Source organism: Rana temporaria, chromosome 5 (assembly GCF_905171775.1).
Source record: "Rana temporaria chromosome 5, aRanTem1.1, whole genome shotgun sequence".
Classification (NCBI taxonomy): domain Eukaryota; kingdom Metazoa; phylum Chordata; class Amphibia; order Anura; family Ranidae; genus Rana; species Rana temporaria.
In genome coordinates, this window is record NC_053493.1 from 94,435,645 (window position 1) to 94,454,911 (window position 19,267).

At 42.3% G+C, this 19,267-nt stretch overlaps 1 protein-coding gene across 1 annotated transcript in view; it reads right to left on the reverse strand.

Annotated features, from left to right (window-relative positions):
• The window catches only part of GSDME (gasdermin E), a 143,762-nt gene that overhangs the window by 35,544 nt on the left and 88,951 nt on the right, over positions 1–19,267 (reverse strand). Inside the window, exons 6-7 of the mRNA XM_040352883.1 lie at positions 14,445–14,633; positions 3,780–3,907 (exon numbers count right to left, since the gene is read on the reverse strand). Of these exons, the coding sequence (XP_040208817.1) occupies positions 3,780–3,907; positions 14,445–14,633 (317 nt within the window). The remainder of the gene's footprint in view (positions 1–3,779; positions 3,908–14,444; positions 14,634–19,267) is intronic.

The window sequence follows — 19,267 nt, forward strand, 5'->3', positions numbered from 1 at the left end:
CTGATGTTTGTGTGTTTTGGGGAGATAATAAATGATAGGTGTCCTTGGGGCTATAGGGATAACATAAGATTTTTCTTTTTTATTTAGAATCCCTTCCTTATATCCGCTCTTTACAATTTTTTTATTGCTGTCAGAAGGAATGTAAACATCCCTTCTGACAGTAAAAGGCAGTGACAGGTAATCTTTATGGAGGGATCTGGAGTCTATATATACACCCTTATTTGCACTTAAAAGCATTCAAATAGCCAACTTTGGCTGTTTTGAATAGAGACTTAAAATTGTGTGCCTTTAGGTGTTCTGTAAACCAGAAGTGATGTCATGACATCGCTTCCGGGTTACTAGATCCAAGACCTGATCGAAGCCGATTCTGGCTTTGTTCGGGCCACCGGCCAGCCAGCTGATGTGCCAGCTGGGCGAGCAGTGGAAGGCCCCCCATCTTAGCCGCATCAGTTGTTATCTCAAGAAAGCCGACCACCGGAAGGGGTTAAAAATTTCTGCGGGCCGGACATTTAGGTGCGGCCCCGCAGGTTTCCGACCCCTGCTGTAAAACATACATGGAACATATTGACACAATATCATTAAATTAAAATGATTAAATCATGCTTATTGTCATGGGAAGCAAATAAAAGTGGAAATGGCGCAAACGTTTGCACAAATTAAAAATGAGCAAACACAAAAAAAAAAAATATCCTCTCTATTAGCTTCCAATAAAATAAAATGTGTTGCTCTGTAATAAACTTGCATACGATAAACAAAATAATTAACAAAAAACAGTGTGCAAAAATGTTAACAAAAAGGGTAGGAGTCCCATTTAACTGCCTTCTGCCCGCCGTATAGACAAATGACAGCGGAGCGGTGCATCTCTTGTTCTAGGACGACGTCCTATGAAGGCACCCAATTTAGCTGCGATCGCACACCCATGGCTCTTTACCTATGTGATCGGCTGTGTCCAATCACAGCCGATCGCATGTAAACAAGGAGATGCCATTTATCAGCGGGATCTCCTCACAGGGGAGATGTGTAAAAGGTAATCAGGGGGCACTGATTATCAGTGCTCTGATTACCACACAGCCCCAACAGTGCCCATCAGTGACGCCTATAATTGCCCAATATTTGTGCCTCATCAGTACCGCCTCATCAGCGAAGTAGAAAAAAATTACCGTACTTATTTACAACATTTTCTTGAAGAAACTAAAGAAAAAAAAAATGTCCAAAATGTTCTTTATTTTTTAGTTTTAGAAAAAAAAACAAAAAAACAGCAGTGATTAAATACCATCAATAGAAAGCTCTATTTGCGTGGAGAAAAATAATAATTTCATTTGGGTACCGTTTTTGCAGAACCACATAATTAGTCAATAATTAGTTGGCTTGGGCAGGAAGGGGGTAAAATGATTTGTATTGATTTGGTAAAAACAAAAATGTGAAAAAAAGATATTATTCCAAAGTGAATATACAAAAAATCCCCAGTGAGTGAAAGGTAAACTCGGTTAGGGAGACATAGGTACAATAAAGTATCACTTCAACGGAAAAGATACTTTCACAACTGAAATTGTCCACCGTCAACACCAGTGTTCCCCTAACAACTATAGCGATGTGGGCTTGCCAGTTACAAAGAGCCCCTTATTCACAGTGGTCTAAAGCACTTGGCATGCTCAACCCCAGTGGCAGCTCTCCACGCTAATCCCAATCTTATTCACCAGCATCGCTTTTCAGGTGTTTGACAAGCTCAACACAGATAAGTGTATTCATGCAAAGTAAAACAACACTTTTTGTTATTGAGAAATTTTTGCACACGGTTTCTTATCATTTTGTTTACCCTATGTGAGTAACAGAAATTATATTGTCATGGGAACCTATAGACAAAACTCTGTTCTTTAAATTTAGTAAAGTCAACTCTACAGCATTTCTTCACTTGCAATCAACAAGTCAAATGTCCAAGTTTCTCAGAGATCATTAGATTTGAAGACTTAAAGCAACCAGTCAGCGGCCCTCTGCGGCTAGCGGAGTGATTGGGGACTATTTCAACCGGTTTGAGTTTATATGTACATCTAATTTAGAGACTGCAACCTCTGTCCCTTTTGTCCTGCCTGCTGGGCGGTTAATTGGGCCCTTTGTCTTTTGTAATACCTAAATGTATGGTTGGACAGTATTGTATGTTTTCTCCATCTTTTTGTTGTTGTACAATGGAAAAAAATGTGTGCATAAATAAAGATTATATATAAAAAAAAAAAGCAACCAGTCAGGACAGGAATATGGGAGTCACCAATTCATGTTTGTAGGTGCAGGTTTTAAATACTGTTCCTAAACCTTTCTCCATGTAAGTCACTGAGTGGGAAAAAGCATTTTCATAGAGCTGCCATGACAACAGCTACGCATGAACTTGTTTTGGATCATAAACGTACTAAATACAGAAACAAGGATAAGGATGACAGTCTCATAGCTTCCAACTTCAAACACAATTCAGCAACAGCCGCTCTCAAATTTCCGTCCTTTCAGATTTAAACAGTCTTTACCATCTTTCCCCTTGGTACATCATAACGATGCACCTTGAAGATCAGACTCCTCAATAAGTTTGAACAGTTTGAAAAAAAAAAAAAAAACGCAAACCTTCAGAACAAAAAGGCTGCACTTATTTTGGGAGCAAACGAAATGTGTAATAAATCAAAAGCAACCAGATTTTAAATGATAAAAAAATTTGCACTGGCTGCTGCATCGCCTTAGTAAATACACCCGATTAAAGAGGAAGAAGAAAAAAACATGCAAGACAAAGGCATAATAAGCTAGTATGCATAGCATACTAGCTCATTATGTAATACTCACCTCCGATCGAAGCCCCCTGCAGCCCTCCTCGTACACCGCTTGGGCGGCCGACATCTTTCCCGGGGGTTACTTCCGGGTAACGCGGCTCCGGCGCTGTGATTGGCCGGAGCTGTGATAATGTCACACGCACGGGAGCTGCCAGACATGGCATGGCCTCCTTTAGGAATGGCACAATCGCGTTTGCTAAAGTGCGCCCTTGTCTACGGTCCATTCGCCATAGACATCGGTTCCCGTGATTTTGATAAATATCTCCAAATGTGGAGGTTTAGGAGATAATTCAAGCACCTACAGGTAAGCCTTAATCTAGGCTTACCTGTAGGTTAAAGTGGTTGTAATGTGTTTACAACCTCTTTATTGACCAATTTAAAAAGGTTATGTGTTTAATTTTTACTTTATGACTTTTTGGTGAGCAATTTGCAGCAGTGTATGCACGGGGTCAGATTCAACAACTGGGTATTGACCTGCTCCTAAAATCACAGAAGACAATTTGGCGCTGACCTGTATTTTTAATGCTGTACAGTTTATACTTAATTGTGCAAGAACACCACACACTTTAAGCGGAGGTTCACCCAAAAATCCACTTTTTGACATTAGCTGTAGCATACTGCCAACATCTGCAGTATGCTGTTTTTTTTTTTTTTTTACTTCTACTTATCGTTATATGAGCCCTTGTTTTCCGTGCTCCGAGCGGGGAATGGGCGTTTCTAAGCGAAGAGGAGTTGATTGACGGCTGCTAAGGTGCGTCTTGGCCTCTGTTTAATCTTCAACTGCCATGATGCTGCACATGTGATCAGTTATGACACCAGCCATTGGATGGTTTGACAGTTTGGTTGAAGGATGCTGGAAAGTTCATTTTGAGGGTGAACCTCCGCTTTAACTACAGCAAGTAAATCCTGGCTTCATAAGACTCAGAAGACATATTTATTATTTAGGTGGAATAAAGAGTCAGCCAATCTTACCACAGCCTGTAGCTGAGTGACTGTTTGCCCATCGTGCAATATTTCAAAAAGTCCATTATAAATCTCTCCACGATGGGCTTCAGGAAGGTCTTGCAGTACAGAAAAAGGCTTTGTTATCTCCAGTATGTCTAAGTGAGGAAAAAAAAAATCAAAAGGGGACTTTATGTTGCAATGATACAACAGCATAGGACATAAGCATAGCATTAATATCTCACATTATGGAACACACCAAGAAGATGAAAACCATTTAATGGATTTGTTCCTGCAGTATGGTTCAGAGAGTTTTGTGTTAGTTAAACAATCTGCTTGTGCTGTTTGCCTCCTGCCGAGTCTCGTGCTTTGAAAAGTCGTGTGTATTACGGTAGCAAACATTAGAACAGTATCAATGGAACACAGCTATGTGACTCATTGCCATCTCCTGCCAGTGCCTTATATAATAATTAGAACACATTTCAAACACTTACAAGTCAGCAATGTTTGTAGTAGGAACATGTTACAGAACTAAAAACTTAAATAAAAAAGTTAATACAGGGACCTTCTGTAGTCAATAGAAAGCCACAAATTAATGCATTTCTGAATGCTCAAAAAATAAAATAAAAAATAAACTTGACCTGTAAAGCACATTTTGTGGCAACAAGAAACTTGTTAAAAGATCAGAGAGACAGAGAGAGAAGTTTATCAGTCTGTTGCTTCTCTTTTCATTGTCCAATCACAGGACAAGGGGGGAAACTTGTAAAAGTTACAATGTATTGCAAAAAAGCAGGAAAGAGAAAACTATTGCGACATCTATTTAACAATCCTCTTCATCAACTATACCTTCATCACTAGCCTGATAAAAAGAATGGAAAGTTGGAGATAAAATGTAGGTGTTGGCCAATAAACCGTAACATACATTTCAGACGCATACAGTACATAAAGAGATTGTTTAAGATTTTATATTAAATACATCTAGTGCTTAGCAGAATTCTTGTTAAAGATGGCATGTATTTTTGTAAAGCACAACTCTTTCTATATAGCCAATACAGTATACACTATTACAACAAAAGGGAAAATGTCTGCTTCCTATAAGGTGTATCCAACATTCAGAAGAATTGGTTATCACTCCCAAGGGAAGGACAAACCCTCAGAGTCGGTTCACACATAGACGGCACGACTTCGGGGGCGACTCTGCAAGTCGTCCTGAGGACGACTTCAGAGGCGATTCGCAAAACGACTTCTGTATAGAAGTCAGTGCAGATCGCCCCGAGCTGCCTCCGAAATACTACAGGAACCGTTTTTCTAAGTCGGAGCGACTTGCGTCGCTCCTATTAGAACGGTTCCATTGCAGTGAATGGGACGCGACACGTCAGGCGGCTGAGCTGCCTGTCGTGACGCCCCAGTGTGAACCGGGTCTTACTAGTGTTTGCAACTGTGGTCAAGTCAGAACTAGGAAATGTATTTTTCCACTAAGAATTCGGTTTACTAACCCTTTATACAGGTAGTGTGGTCTGATTAGAGAATGCAATTGATATAAATTTATTGGGCTGCTATTGCACTCACAGATCCATAGTTGCCAACATTTGAAAAAAAATTCCAGGGACACTTTGCAGCACAGCTATTAATTAATTACCACACTCACTTCCCCGAAGCTCCACCCACTCCGCATAATCTTCGCCTACTTATCAGATTACATTACACAGCACCTCTGGACCCCCTTTACATTACACAGCCCCCTATACCTCTGGACCCCTTTACATTACACAGCACTCTGGACCCCTTTACATTACACAGCACCCTGCACCTCTGGACCCCCTTTACATTACACAGAACCCTACACCTCTGGGCCCCTTTACATTACACAGCACCCTGCACCTCTGGGCCCCTTTACATTACACAGCACCCTGCATCACTGGCCCCTTTACATTATACAGCACCCTGCACCTCTGGGCCCCTTTTACATTACACAGCCCCCTACACCTCTGGGCCCCTTTTACATTACACAGCTCCCTACACTTCTGGACCCCTTTACATTAGACTGCACCTCTGGACAGTGCAGACCCCTCCCTACAATACAGACCCCCCCTACAATACAGACCCCCCACTACAGTGCAGACCCCCCTACAATAAAGAAGACCCCCCCTACAATACAGACCCAACAACAATACAGAACCCCCCCCATATACAGATACCACCCCCTACAATACAGAACCCCCCCTACAGTTCAGACCCCCTACAATACAGAACACCCCCCCTACAATACAGACCCAACAATACAGAACCCCCCCCCTAATACAGAACCCCCCTACAGTTCAGACCCCCCTACAATACAGAACACCCCCTCTACAATACAGAACCCCCTCCTATACAGATACCACCCCTACCCTACAATACAGAACCCCCCCTCATATACAAAACACCCCCCCACAATACAGAACACCCCCCCCCACAATACAGAACCCCTCCCTCATATACAGAACACCCCCCACATACAGAACCCCCCCTACAATACAGAACCCCCTCATATACAGAACACCCCCCCCCCCACATACAGAACCCCCCTATACAGAACCCCCCCAAACACACACACAAATACAGAACCCCCCCTCATATACAGAACACCCCCCTCCCCCCCACATACAGAACCCCCCCCCCCACAATACAGAAACCCCCCTCATATACAGTGCAGACAGACACCCCCCTTTCCTTCAGTCCCGTAATGCTGATGTAATGATCAGCGTGCCGCATGTCACACAGAGCACTTGTAAGTTGTACGGAGGAGGAGGGAGAGGCGGCCGCAGCTTTACGCTGCTGGGCTGTCAGACTCAGACAGTCACACAGCCGATAGTTTCAGAGCGGCGGCGCTGCGCTTCCACGAAGGGGATCATTGCGGCCGGCCCGGGTCCCGGGTATCACTCAGGTACGGCTCGCTCGCACGCACCCCACACCCCCCCCCCCAATAGCCAGGCTGACAGTGTTACCTTACCTAGTATGCCGCTGCGAGATTAACTGTGTGGCCCTAATCGCTCATGTGAGTGTGTCTGGTATAGGAAACTGGCTATTGGTGGCTTTTCTAGCTCTAGACACAAAGCCAAAATTGTTACTAGGCTATATTTTAACCACTCCCTGCCTGGCCTATAGTCAAATGATAGCCAGTCTGAAGCTTCCCAGTTCTAAATGGACATCATAGGACGTCCCCCCCCCCCCCAGAATGTGCCATGCATGATCTCATCTCCTGTGTCCACCAGAGACAGTGGATGATAGATCAGTGGCACGCTGCTGGTACCATGCGATCACTGTAACCAATCACAGCAGATAACAATTTTACACAATGGATTGCATTTGTGTGCTATTGTATTGATCTCTGATTGGTCACAGTGATCACATGGAACAGACACGGCCAATCACAGCCAATAGTACACATAGTTGTTAAAATAATTCAGTGGAAGTAACCACTGAATTATTTTGGCAACTTCCTGCTTTTCAACAAAATGGCATTTCCTGTGCCTTTGAGCATAGATATAATGGTGGCTGTGTCACTTTCGGTCACTGGCAAAATGGAAGACGGATCACTTCCTGTTTGCAATTTCTCGAAGGAGACACCGCTATTTGAGCAGTTTTGAGAGACTATACAAAACTAGTTAGACCCCTTGATAATGTCCTGTTGGATAAAAAGCTTCAGGGAGCAGACAATATTGCTGACGTCAGGCCACCGTCTGATACCGGTTTGGCAGTGCCACTCATTGTCACATGTTTTTACGATTCATTTTATTTTGGCTTTTAACTTACAATGCCAATACTACACTACGGAGACTTCATCTGGCTCCCGATGAGCTTTATTTAATACAGCTACATCTGGATGGTGCGAGTTGTTGAACAGCCTTCCTCATAACAGATGGCAGATCTACTCTGAGTGCGCGTTTTCTGCTGTAACGGCAGCTAGATTTTTTGGTGAGTGTCCATTTCACAGGGTTGTGGAGGACGATTCCGGAGCACTGTACTGGATCACCTCTTAATTTTTCATGTCACTATAAAAAAAAATTGTGCACATCCTTGCACTGAACTATTGTGTTTTCACCTATAAGTTTATATTACTGATCCCATCTTGGGACTGTGTAAAATCTATGTTTTTCACTACATTGCTTTTTTGTTGATTTCCATCCACATGATTGGAGATTTTATATTTTTATTTTCACTTTTAATTTTTTTTGAGGAAAAGAATGATGGCCACACAAAATCACTTTGGACCCAATTTGGATTTTTTTTTTACTTAGGGGTGTACTCACTTTTAGTGACAGCGGTTTAAACATTAATGGTTGTGTGTTGAGTTATTTTGAGGCAACAGCCAATTTACACTGTTCTACCAGCTGTACAGTCACTACTTTACATTGTAGCAAAGTGTCATTACTTCAGTTTTTTTTCAGATGAGGTATAATAAAATATTTACAAAAATGTGAAAATGTGAGGGGTGTACTTACTTTTGGGAGATATTGTATATATATATATATATATATATATATATATATATATATATATATATACATATATATATATACACACACACATATACACACACACATACATACATACATACATATATATATACACACACACACACACACACTCTGTGACAGGGGGGAACTCGGAGGAGCATAAGGAGGACCCGGGGGACAGTCAGGGGTGATAGGTGTGTATAACTGCCCTCACCGCCGCACCGATCTCCCTGTATAGCTTTTAATAAAGCAGCCGACAACCACGGGAGGAAGAGAAGCGGCTGTCAGATGCTTCATTGAAAGCTATACAGGGAGATTGATGCTCAACTGCCCCCATCACTGCACCGATTATCTGTGAGGCTGCCCACCCCCCGATATGCTGAGGATGCTGGTGCATTGCCATGAAATGAGATTTGCCATGGAATGAGATGGTCCGCCTCCATCTCATCCTATTGGCTCACTCATGTCACGTGACAAAACATCAGTCACAGCTAAGCTATCATAGGGAGAGGATCTCCTCTCCCTGTGATAGCCCGATAGCACTGTAAGCAGCGTGCCTCCCGCCAGCGCTAAGTAGACCTAGCGTTGGCTACGTTAGTAGCGCAACGTAGCCAACGCTAGGTCTACGCTAATAGCGTAGACTCGCCCCGTTCCCTGAGCCTTAACGGGGGACGGGGAGTAGAGCTGCGGGCGCGGGGTGTACCTAGCGCTGGCGGGAGGCACGCTGCTAACAGTGCTATCGGGCTATCACAGGGAGAGGAGATCCTCTCCCTATGATAGCCTAGCTGTGACTGATGTTTTGTCACGTGACATGAGTGAGCCAATAGGATGAGATGGAGGCGGACCATCTCATTCCATGGCAAATCTCATTTCATGGCAATGCACCGGCCCGGTACAACAGGAGAGGAAGGTATCGGATTAAGCATCGGAACATTTGCACAAGTACAAGTACTTGTGCAAATGCTCAATATCGGCACGGATACCAGTATCGGTGCAACCCTACTTATTGCAGCATCTAAAACAAGGAACCAATTTAGAACTCATCATGGCAAATTGAGAAACGTTCAGAAAACTCTTTTAGAGTATCACAATATACCAAATTTTGAGAATTTTGCTTAAAAGCTGAACTCTAGGCACAAACATTTTCATTTAAATAAATTCCTTCAATAGCCAATAAGGATATAAAATAACCCCACCAAATGCCCTTTTCTAACCCAGTTATAATCTTGTAAAAATAGCAGTAGCATCAAACCTATGCAGAGAGCAAAGTTGGCGGGAAGGACTCTGCAGCATCACTTACTACAGACTGCCTGCAGAGATACAAGACCAGTCACTCAGCAGAATAAAGCAAGATGGGTACACACTGAGGGCTGAACAAAACAAAAAAAAAAACCTCAGATTTATGCATCCACACAAGCAAGGTGAATGTAGCATTCTCCCCGCTGCTAGTTTCACCCCCCCCCCCCCCCCATCAGATTACACTGATCAGCGCTGCAGTGGCTGATTGAATGCTGGTTTCCAGTAAGACTATTCATCACAGAGGCCAGTCCAAGAATCGGCTTCTGTTGAATAGAGAGGGTTACACACGGATTGAAATTCAGCTTGATTTCTGCTGAACTGGCTGAATTTCAGTCCGTGTGCACCCAGCCTAAAGTGAGAGAACGCAGCAAAGACTGGTCTTTATTACAGGAAACGTATGTATTCACTGGGATTTTTGCATAAAAATACACAAAGAACATTAAGATTAGTACAAAAGCCTCTTATTTAGACAATATTGTTACTTATCCTGAAGTTCTGCTTTTAGTAGACGTAGCAGTTAGCTTTATGCCACACTAGCAATTTTGTAATAGCAATTTGTAGCAGCTACAGAACAGCTATGTGTTACAGAAATTCAAAGTGATTTGTAGCTCAGTCGCTAAGTGATTGTCTTTCTACAGCTTTCCACAGGATTGCTTTAGTACCTACTCGGGTCATCCAATGCAGCTGCTGATGGCCATACTACAGCAATTTGTACCTGGCTTGCTAAGCAATGCAGCCAGCAACCGCAAATCTTTATCCATTTACAAAACACCAAATAAAACCAGAGCAGAGTCCTATAGTCGCTACAAATCTATGCTACAAACTTGTAGTGACACTAGAGGTTCGAATTTAAAAAAATACAAATAAATAACAAACATGTTAGACTTGCCTCCGCTGTGCAGCTCGTTTTGCACAGAGTGGCCCAGAACCTGGTCTTCTGGGGTCCCTCTGTGGCTGTCTCGGCTCCTCCCCGCATCAGATAACCCCCTCTGGAAAGCGCTTCCCCAAGGGGGTTATCTTGCGGGTGCTCCCAAGTCCAGCATTTGCGCCCATAGACACGAATGCTGGACTCAGCCCCCCCCGACACCATTGGCTTTGATTGACAGCAGCGGGAGCCAATCGCTGCTATCAATCTATCCACTGAAGAGCCAAGAAGACCGGGCCGAGAAGCCAGCCATGTATTAAGGTGAAAAAACAGGAGGCTTTACAACCCCTTTAGGTGACTGTAGTAGTTATGCAAGTGTCCTACAACAGTGTATAATGCACAACGTTTGTGGCTCGCTAATGCGGAGTTCAAAAGGTTAAAGCTTGCAGTGAGGTGATATGTATTTCAGATCGCAGTTGACAGGCGGGTGAAGACCTATGTGCTCCAGCAATGGGAAGTGACAGAATACATTTTTCTAATACCAAAAGGCAGTAACTCGTACTTCAGAGGAGATTGGTGCATTTTCTCCAACAACCTCAGTGCTTCAGGGACCTCACTGCACCAGTGCACTTTATAACCCTTAACTATTGCTTTGCCTATTCCTATGCAATTGTTACATTTCATTAAATGCATTGGGGTCTTTAAAGACATTCCGATTATAGATACCTAAAGGAACAGTTAAAAGAAGAATGCCGACAGCTAAAAAGAGTACATCTCAAATAATAAAATACATTCATGGTTATATTAAATACATTAACAAATTGATCTACTCCTTTGCAAAACTGGCAACATAAAAATAACAAATTTCTGGAACACATTTACATTTTGAGCTACAGTATATGTCCTTAGCAGGTATGCTTACAATTGGGAAACATTATAGGCGCTCATCTATGCACTGGTGAGATGTATTGGGCTTACCCACTTCTAATACATCTGGCAGCACGATCAATACGAATTGGGTGAGCAGACAGACCAACATACAGCATAGATGAGTAAAAGGAAACAGAACCAGCCACCTTATACCAACATATGGATTGTTATGACAGTTAATAGGTTTGTAGCTGTTGGGTAGAAATAAGACGTAGAGGGCTTTCCATTCTAAACAGTGTCCATCTTATTCACCTACCACCAACTCACACAAACCAACCTTCTTTATGTTCCAACACTGCCTTGTACAAGACGATTTGGTTTCTTCCTCAGCTGCTCCTCCAAAAAAGGGACAATAACTTCAAGGGACATAAGTGTTGAATAAGGGTATCCTTATTGACAGACAGCAGTTTATTTTTCATGGGTGGCCTGAGGAGAAGTCATAATTACCACTTGTCTACCATCTCGTTTATAAATAGCAGTTGGTAGATGGGTATTTTAGAAAAACGCTCGACTGGTACATACACTCACCGGCCACTTTATTAGTTACACCATGCTAGTACCGGGTTGTATCCACTTTTGCCTTCAGAACTGCCTTTACTCTTCATGGCATAGATTCAACAAGGTGTCAGAACACCTCAGAGATTTTAGTCTATATTGACATGATAGCATCACGCAGTTGAGGAAGATTTTTCAGCTGCACAAACATGAATTTCCTGTTCTACCACATCCCAAAGGTGATCTATTGGTTTGGGATCATATGTATGTGGAGCCCATTGGAGTACAGTGACCTCATTGTCATGTTCAAGAAACCAGTTTGAGATGATTTGAGCTTTGTGTGCATTATACTGCTGGAAGTAGCCATCAGAAGATGAGTACACTGGAGTCCTAAAGGGATGGACATGGTCAGCAACAATAGTCAGGTATTCCGTGTCATTTAAACGATGCTCAATTGGTGCCAAGAATCCCAAAAGGGAGTCAAGAAAATATCCCCCACACCATTACACCACCAGACTCAACTGTTTAGGGCAGGATGATGGATCCATGCTTTCATGTTTACACCAAATTCTGAACCTACTGTCTAAATGTCGCAGCAGAAATTGACTCCTCAGACCAGACAATGTTTTCTTCCAATCTTCTATTGTCCAATTTTGGTGAGCATGTGCGAATTGTAGACTAATTTTCCTGTTCTTAGCTGACAGGAGTGGCAGTGTGGTGTTCTGCTGCTGTAGCCCATATGCTTCAAGGTTCGATGTGCTAAGATACGGTATTCTGCATACCTTGGTTGTAACAAGTGGTTATTTGAGTTACTGTTGCCTTTTTATCATCTCAAACTAGTCTGCCCAATCTCCTCTGACATTAACAAGGCATTTTGGTTCACACAACTGCCACTCACTGTAAACCCTAGAGATAGTTCTGCGGGGAAATACCAGTAGATCAGCAGTTCTTGAAATACTCAGACCAACCCGTCCAGCACCAACGACCATGCCACATTCAAAGTCGCTTAAATCCCATTTCCCCATGCTGATGCTTGGTTTGAATTTCAGCAAGTGGTCTTCACCACATCTAAATGCATTGAGTATTTGCCATGTGATTGGCTGATTAGCAATTTGCGTTACTATGCAATTGAACAGGTGTACCTAAATAAAGTGGCTGTTGAGTGTATGCCACACATACTACATATCACCCCAAAGACTGGAGTGACAACACTAACTCCTAGACCATCACTTACGATTAAACCTGTAAAGCACTCCATGCCAAGGTGAGTGCCCAAGCAAGATGCAGTGTTCAAAGCAACATTACAGGCTGTGCCCACAGTGGGGGGTCTGGGTCCCAAGGCACTACCAAGGAGACACAGATCTAAGGGACAGTACAGAAAATTTGAATCTGTCACAGACAGTAGGTAATCAATGACATTTTAATCCCATTAAAAACATTTCCACTGCATTTGTGAAGAAGGCTTCAGGGCGCCCAAGAAAGTCCAGCAAATGCCAGGACCGTCTCCTGCAATTGATTCAGCTGCAGGATCAGGGGCACCACCAGTGCAGAGTCTGCTTAGGAATGGCAGCAGGCAGGTGTGAGTACATCTGCACGCACAGTGAGGTGAAGACTTTTGGAAGATGGCCTGGTGTCAAGTAGGGCAGCAAAGAAGCCACTTCTCTCCAGGAAAAAATCAGGGACAGCCTTATATTCTGAAAAAAGGTACAGGAATTGGACTGCCAAGGACTGGGGTAAAGTCATTTTCTCTGATGAAGCCCCTTTCCGATTGTTTGGGGCACTCAGAAAAAAACCTTGTCCGGAGAAGAAAAAGGTGATTGCTACCTTCAGTCCTATGTCATGCCAACAGTAAAGCATCCATCCATGTGTGGGATTGCTTCTCAGCCAAGGGAGTGGGACTCACAATTATGCCCAAGAACACAGTCATGAATAAATGGTACAAAAACATCCTCCAAGAGCAATTTCTCCAAACCATCCAAGAACAGTTTGGTGAGGAACAATGCCTTTTTGCAGCATGATGGAGCACCTTGCCATAAAGGCAAATGTGATAACAAAGTGCTTTGATGAACAAAACATCGAAATTTGGGTCCATGGCCAGGAAACTCCCCAGACCTTAATCCCATTGAGAACTTGTGGTCAATCCTCAAGAGGTGGGCAAACTTTGTGAAAATTAATATTTGTGTCACTCAAAACTTTTGGCCACGGCTGTGCTATTCCATATACCACCACCTCACTAATTACATAGGTTAGCCAAACAGGTTTTAGCAAACGTATCAGTGTTATATATTATCCTATATGCCTTATTGTAATGGCGAGAAAGCAGTGGTTTGGAGATGGCTTGATGCGTTTCTCACATAACTAGGTCTGCTTCCATTAGGAGGAAATGGAGGTAGGTCTATAGAGCATATACAGATATTGTGAGGAATATAAAAATAAATAATGCAAATCAACCTTTTTTCTTTTGAGATACAGCTACATGTGATGCAAGCTAACCTCTTCATATAAAAAGGAAGTGGTTTAATGGCATAGTATAGAAAGCAGATAAATTGGTGAGGAAGTAGCTTTACTCAGATACAGGAAATGGAGCCAATCTTCACTCTAATTCACCTGATTTTATGGCAGACAAGGAATAATTGCTTGGAACAGCCTTTCCATCCACAGAGATATTTCTGGATAAATCCACCATGTCCCAGTCAAATAGCGATGCAGTGTTACTCAGCAGTGGCTCTGCATGCTCATGCTTTTTAAGGCTTTCTTTCTCAAAGCCTCCTTGTATTTCAGATAAAAAACAGAATTCTGTTGGAGGAAAAAAACAAAATGTGAAGCAATCGCATTTTTTTATATCCATTTAATCACATCAGACCAATTAAAATTACTGAATGGTTGTTGTTACTCCACTTTATGCAATGCTGGATTAAGGCAATTTACTTACCTGGATATTAAATCAAAGCAGTGAAACATTAATGTTTGTATTACTTATGTTGCTCAGTAAAGCAAGTATTTTAGCATTTCCCACTGGTCACAATAAATTTTTCTATAGCCTGTTAAAATAGGGAAACAGAATATACATTTTGCAGGCTTCTCTAATTCTGACAAAACACAACAATTTCACTTGCCCCCATCCAGCTAAATAGCTGTTCACATGTAGATGTTACCCATGACGGTCTACACGCAAATACAGTCTGCCAAGTACAGCCATACCCCACTTTTAAGTACACAATGAGGTTTATTTACTATCGCTGGAGAGTGCAAAATCAGGCTCACTTCTGCACAGAAACCAATGAGCTTCTAACCCCAGCTTGTTCAATTAAGCCTGGTAATAAAACCTGGAAGCTCATTGGTTTCTGTGCAGAAGTGAGCCTGATTTTGCGCTTTCCAGCTTTAGTAAATGAACCCCATTGTGTACTTAAAAGTGGGGTATGCCCACTTCTCCAGACACACACCCACCCAGGCATTATGATATTTGCATAATGTTCCCCAAGAGCCAGCCCACTCCTTGCATCAGAGTTGAGGACTCTTAAAATGGGGCAGGGTGCTGTGATTCTTTCAGGAAGCTATGTACAGCATCTTACTGCAGGGAGAGGCAGAGAGAGCCAGTGATGACACCACTGGGTCTAAAATACATCATAATGACAAAGGAAAGGTATTTAAAAAAAAATACGTGTTGATTTAGGATAGGGAACCAGGGACAGCAAATTATAAACACATTAAACTTCAGCTTTAAAAGTATTTTGTTATATCTGTTCAAAAATTACCCGTTGGTCCTGCTATGAACATCTAAAGGATTGCTAAAATGTAATGTAGTACAGTTTGTTCTTGGATATAAATACATGTTTTAAGGCCAATGGCGCAAATCATTAAAAGAGAAGTATGGGTGGGTATATATATATATATATATATATATATATATATATATATATATATACACATATATATATATATACATATACACATACACACACACACACACACACACACACACACACACACATATACATATACACATACACACACACACACACGAGGTTATAGAGCATTTTGAATAATGAGCAACTTTTTTTTTTGTTTAATTCTAACTCGGTTTGCAAGTGTTGTCTCGCAAAACGAGCAGAATTCAAGCTAATGGGGCATGCACTACCGCATTTGGCCAGAGGTGCGGGGCGCCATAGAAGTCAAAGCGAAACAAATTATCTTTGTTTCCATTGATTTCTATGGGGAAAACCGCTTTGATATGCGAGTGCTTTTGATTAACAAGCATTCTCCTGGAACAGATTATGCTCGTAATCCAAGGTTCCACTATACTATACTATACACATACATACACTTTTTTTTAATCATACTTATCTAGCTGGATGCAGCCTCCGATGCTGCATCTATCCCCCGCTGGCTTTAACACTGAGAACCGAGCGAGCAAACACCGCCAATTGCTCAGTTCTAAGGGCTCCCTGAGCACTCTGCTCCCCCCCCCCGTGCTCACTGGAGTGCTGGGCTGTGGAGGGGGCGGGAGTGCCCGGCTTAGGCTCTCAGTGGCTCTCTGAGAGGCTGAGCCACGTACCGGTCCAGGCATGTGGGCAGATCCTGACATTATTGTCGCAATCTTGCCTGAGCCTGGACCAGCTCTGTTTTCAGCCCATTGTCTGCTGTACTTCTCCTTTGTATCCTGTGATACAAAGGAGAAGTACAGCCAAACGAGCACTGGCTGTACTTCTTTTTTAATCAATAAGCATAAATTCAAGTATAGTTCCTAACTTATAGATGGAGACCAGAATGAGCTTTTATGACTCTTGATATGAAATATGTAATCCAAATATGAAATAGTATGCATGTAGAAATGCAGCATCAAAATATAGTTTCAGAAAATGTTACAACAATAATTCAAATCCTACTAAAAATAAATGATCGCTTACATCTAAAGCATAAAACAGCCACATAAAAAAACAAAACAAAAAAACCATAATGGATAAGTAATGTGTATCGTTAGAAGATGTTCATGAGAAGAGTTTTGTCAAGATTCTTGTGCCGATAATATAAATTAGCTCCGAAAGAAAACCGTTCATTATCCTCACACCCTGGCAGACTCCATGCTGTTCTCACACAGCCCTCACCACAGGCTGAGGTAGAAATTACATCACACACTGTGACAGCTGCAGTGAGGAGACGCATGCCTATGTACATACCACTTCACAGATGAGCAGCAGACTCCTCCTATTCTTCTAAAAGCTCAAGGTTAACTCATGGACGCTTCAAATAAAAACACAGTTTATGTCTGCCAAGCCCCTGGGTGGATAACATCTGAATGCTATTCATTTGTATTTGAACACCTTTCGGGGAAAAAAAAGAAAGAAAACCAGGCAGACCCGATGGACCACCCTGTCTTTTTTCTGCTGTCACTTTTCTAGGTTTCTATGAATATATGGTATGTAAGGTTGTGTGTAAATTGTTGGCTCGGAATACTCAGAATAAAATATCCCATCTTCACAATCCCTGATCAAATTGGAAAATAAGGCACGTCCACTGCCCCCCCCCCCCCTTCTTGTTGTGACCCAGAAAGCAACGTCTATGACGTCACTTCCAGGTCAGCCTCTCCGTGTCTCCGGCTACCTTAGCCATGAAAGGATGTTTTGCAACGCGATCTGCATTGCAAAACATGCAAAAAAAGTTAAAGCGTTTGTCAACCAACAAATAAATAAATTGGATCCTGTTCCCTTACAGCATTTTCTACATCACAGTGCTTGTGCTGTGTAATGTGGCCCCCTGTAACACCTAAAAAAACTGGCTGATCCTGCCAGTTTCTACCCTCCCCTCTGTAAGCTGACCACGGTTCATCATGGCTACTGAGCCCTGACACCGTGGTCAGCTTACGTACCTCCATCATTCACAGTTCTTTTGTTTCTCCTCTCCTCCCTGCCTGTTGGCTCCTGACACTATATTATTCTATAGGGTGTCTGCTTTCAGAAAATATAATGTTTGGGGGTTTTGTGAAATCTTCAGGTCTAAAATTATTTAGTAAACATGTGCAAAAAAACCCTGCAAAAACAGCTTTGGCCATGAAAGGGTTAAAGTGGTTGTAGCCGCAAATACAAAAATATTTTGCCATAAATGAATGCATTTTAGTGTAAATAGTCAAAGCCTTCCTAAAACTGCTGACATGTGGGAGTGGCTTAGTACCGAGAGGCAGAGATGTGATGTCACACAGACCCCCAAGGATCTGGATAAGGGAATTGTTTCAAGATACCAAACTAAGCTCAAATGCTTGCTATAGGAAATATCTATTCAACTGTATGATTAGATTAATTAGTGTTTTTCAGGTTTGCTGCAGGCTGCCTGGGGCCGGGCAATATGTATAGGATGCCTAGTCTTCTGAAGAGTCACACATGCACCAGGCCAAGCCATCGAGTAACGTCTTGACAACATACAAAAGCTACACAGCTCAACCTCCCATTAAAGTAATTGAAAATGATCACCTTGTAAACCAACCCATTAAATTTAAAATAAAAAGAAAGGAAAAACGTGTGTGTATACATTTTTTGATTTTTTTATAAAATCGCCAAATAACCTCAGCTGAATAAGAGCTGGGGGGGCAGAGGCAAAGACACAATGATCTTCCCAGTGAATGGTGGGGGGAGGGTCAGCATAAGTCTGATCATTGGAGGAGAGCAGGCTGAGTTACCAGCATAGCTAGAGAACTGACCACTGTATGTTCTCCTGCTTAGCATGGTCATATTTTAATAGGAAAGCCGAGGAATTGGCAGAAACACCAGGGATTTCACAAAAAGGAAGCAATACAAACAGGATAATTTCTCATACAATTACATGGTACAACGGTCACATAGAGAGTATGTAAACCCAACATTTCATATTCCCAAGTCCCACATTCCAAATACGATGCTCGAGTCATCCTCTTACCTGGGACAACAACAAACCAACAATCAGCACTGGGGCTCTCTTCCAACATTTATTTATTGAAGTAAATTCTTGAACATACAGTACAACAGCCTACACATTTCGGTTTACGCGTCTTCGGATTTGCGGTAACAATGCCCGTGTAGGCAAAAAAGTGCAAGCTGTTGTAGTGTAAGGGCTGTTACTCTCTAGAACTGTATCTGGTGAATACCTTACTTTTTATGGGACCACCAAAAATGTTGCAGGCTATAAGCGCTTGCCACTTCTGGGTAAGCTGTGACAGAAGTGAAATTTTCATCTGAGGACTGTGCTCCTATTTTACAATCTGATGAGGAGTCGGAGAGGCAAAGAGGAAAGGAGGGAGGCTGATTTTGCTGGTCGGCGACTGCCATTTTCTTTTACAATGGCAGTCAATAAGATGTAAGCACAGAGCTTATAAGATTTATTATGCTAGTATTAGACTGTGAAAAAATTCAATGCATTGCTGCCAAAATGGATGAATTCTGAAGTGTTTCAGGCAATATTAT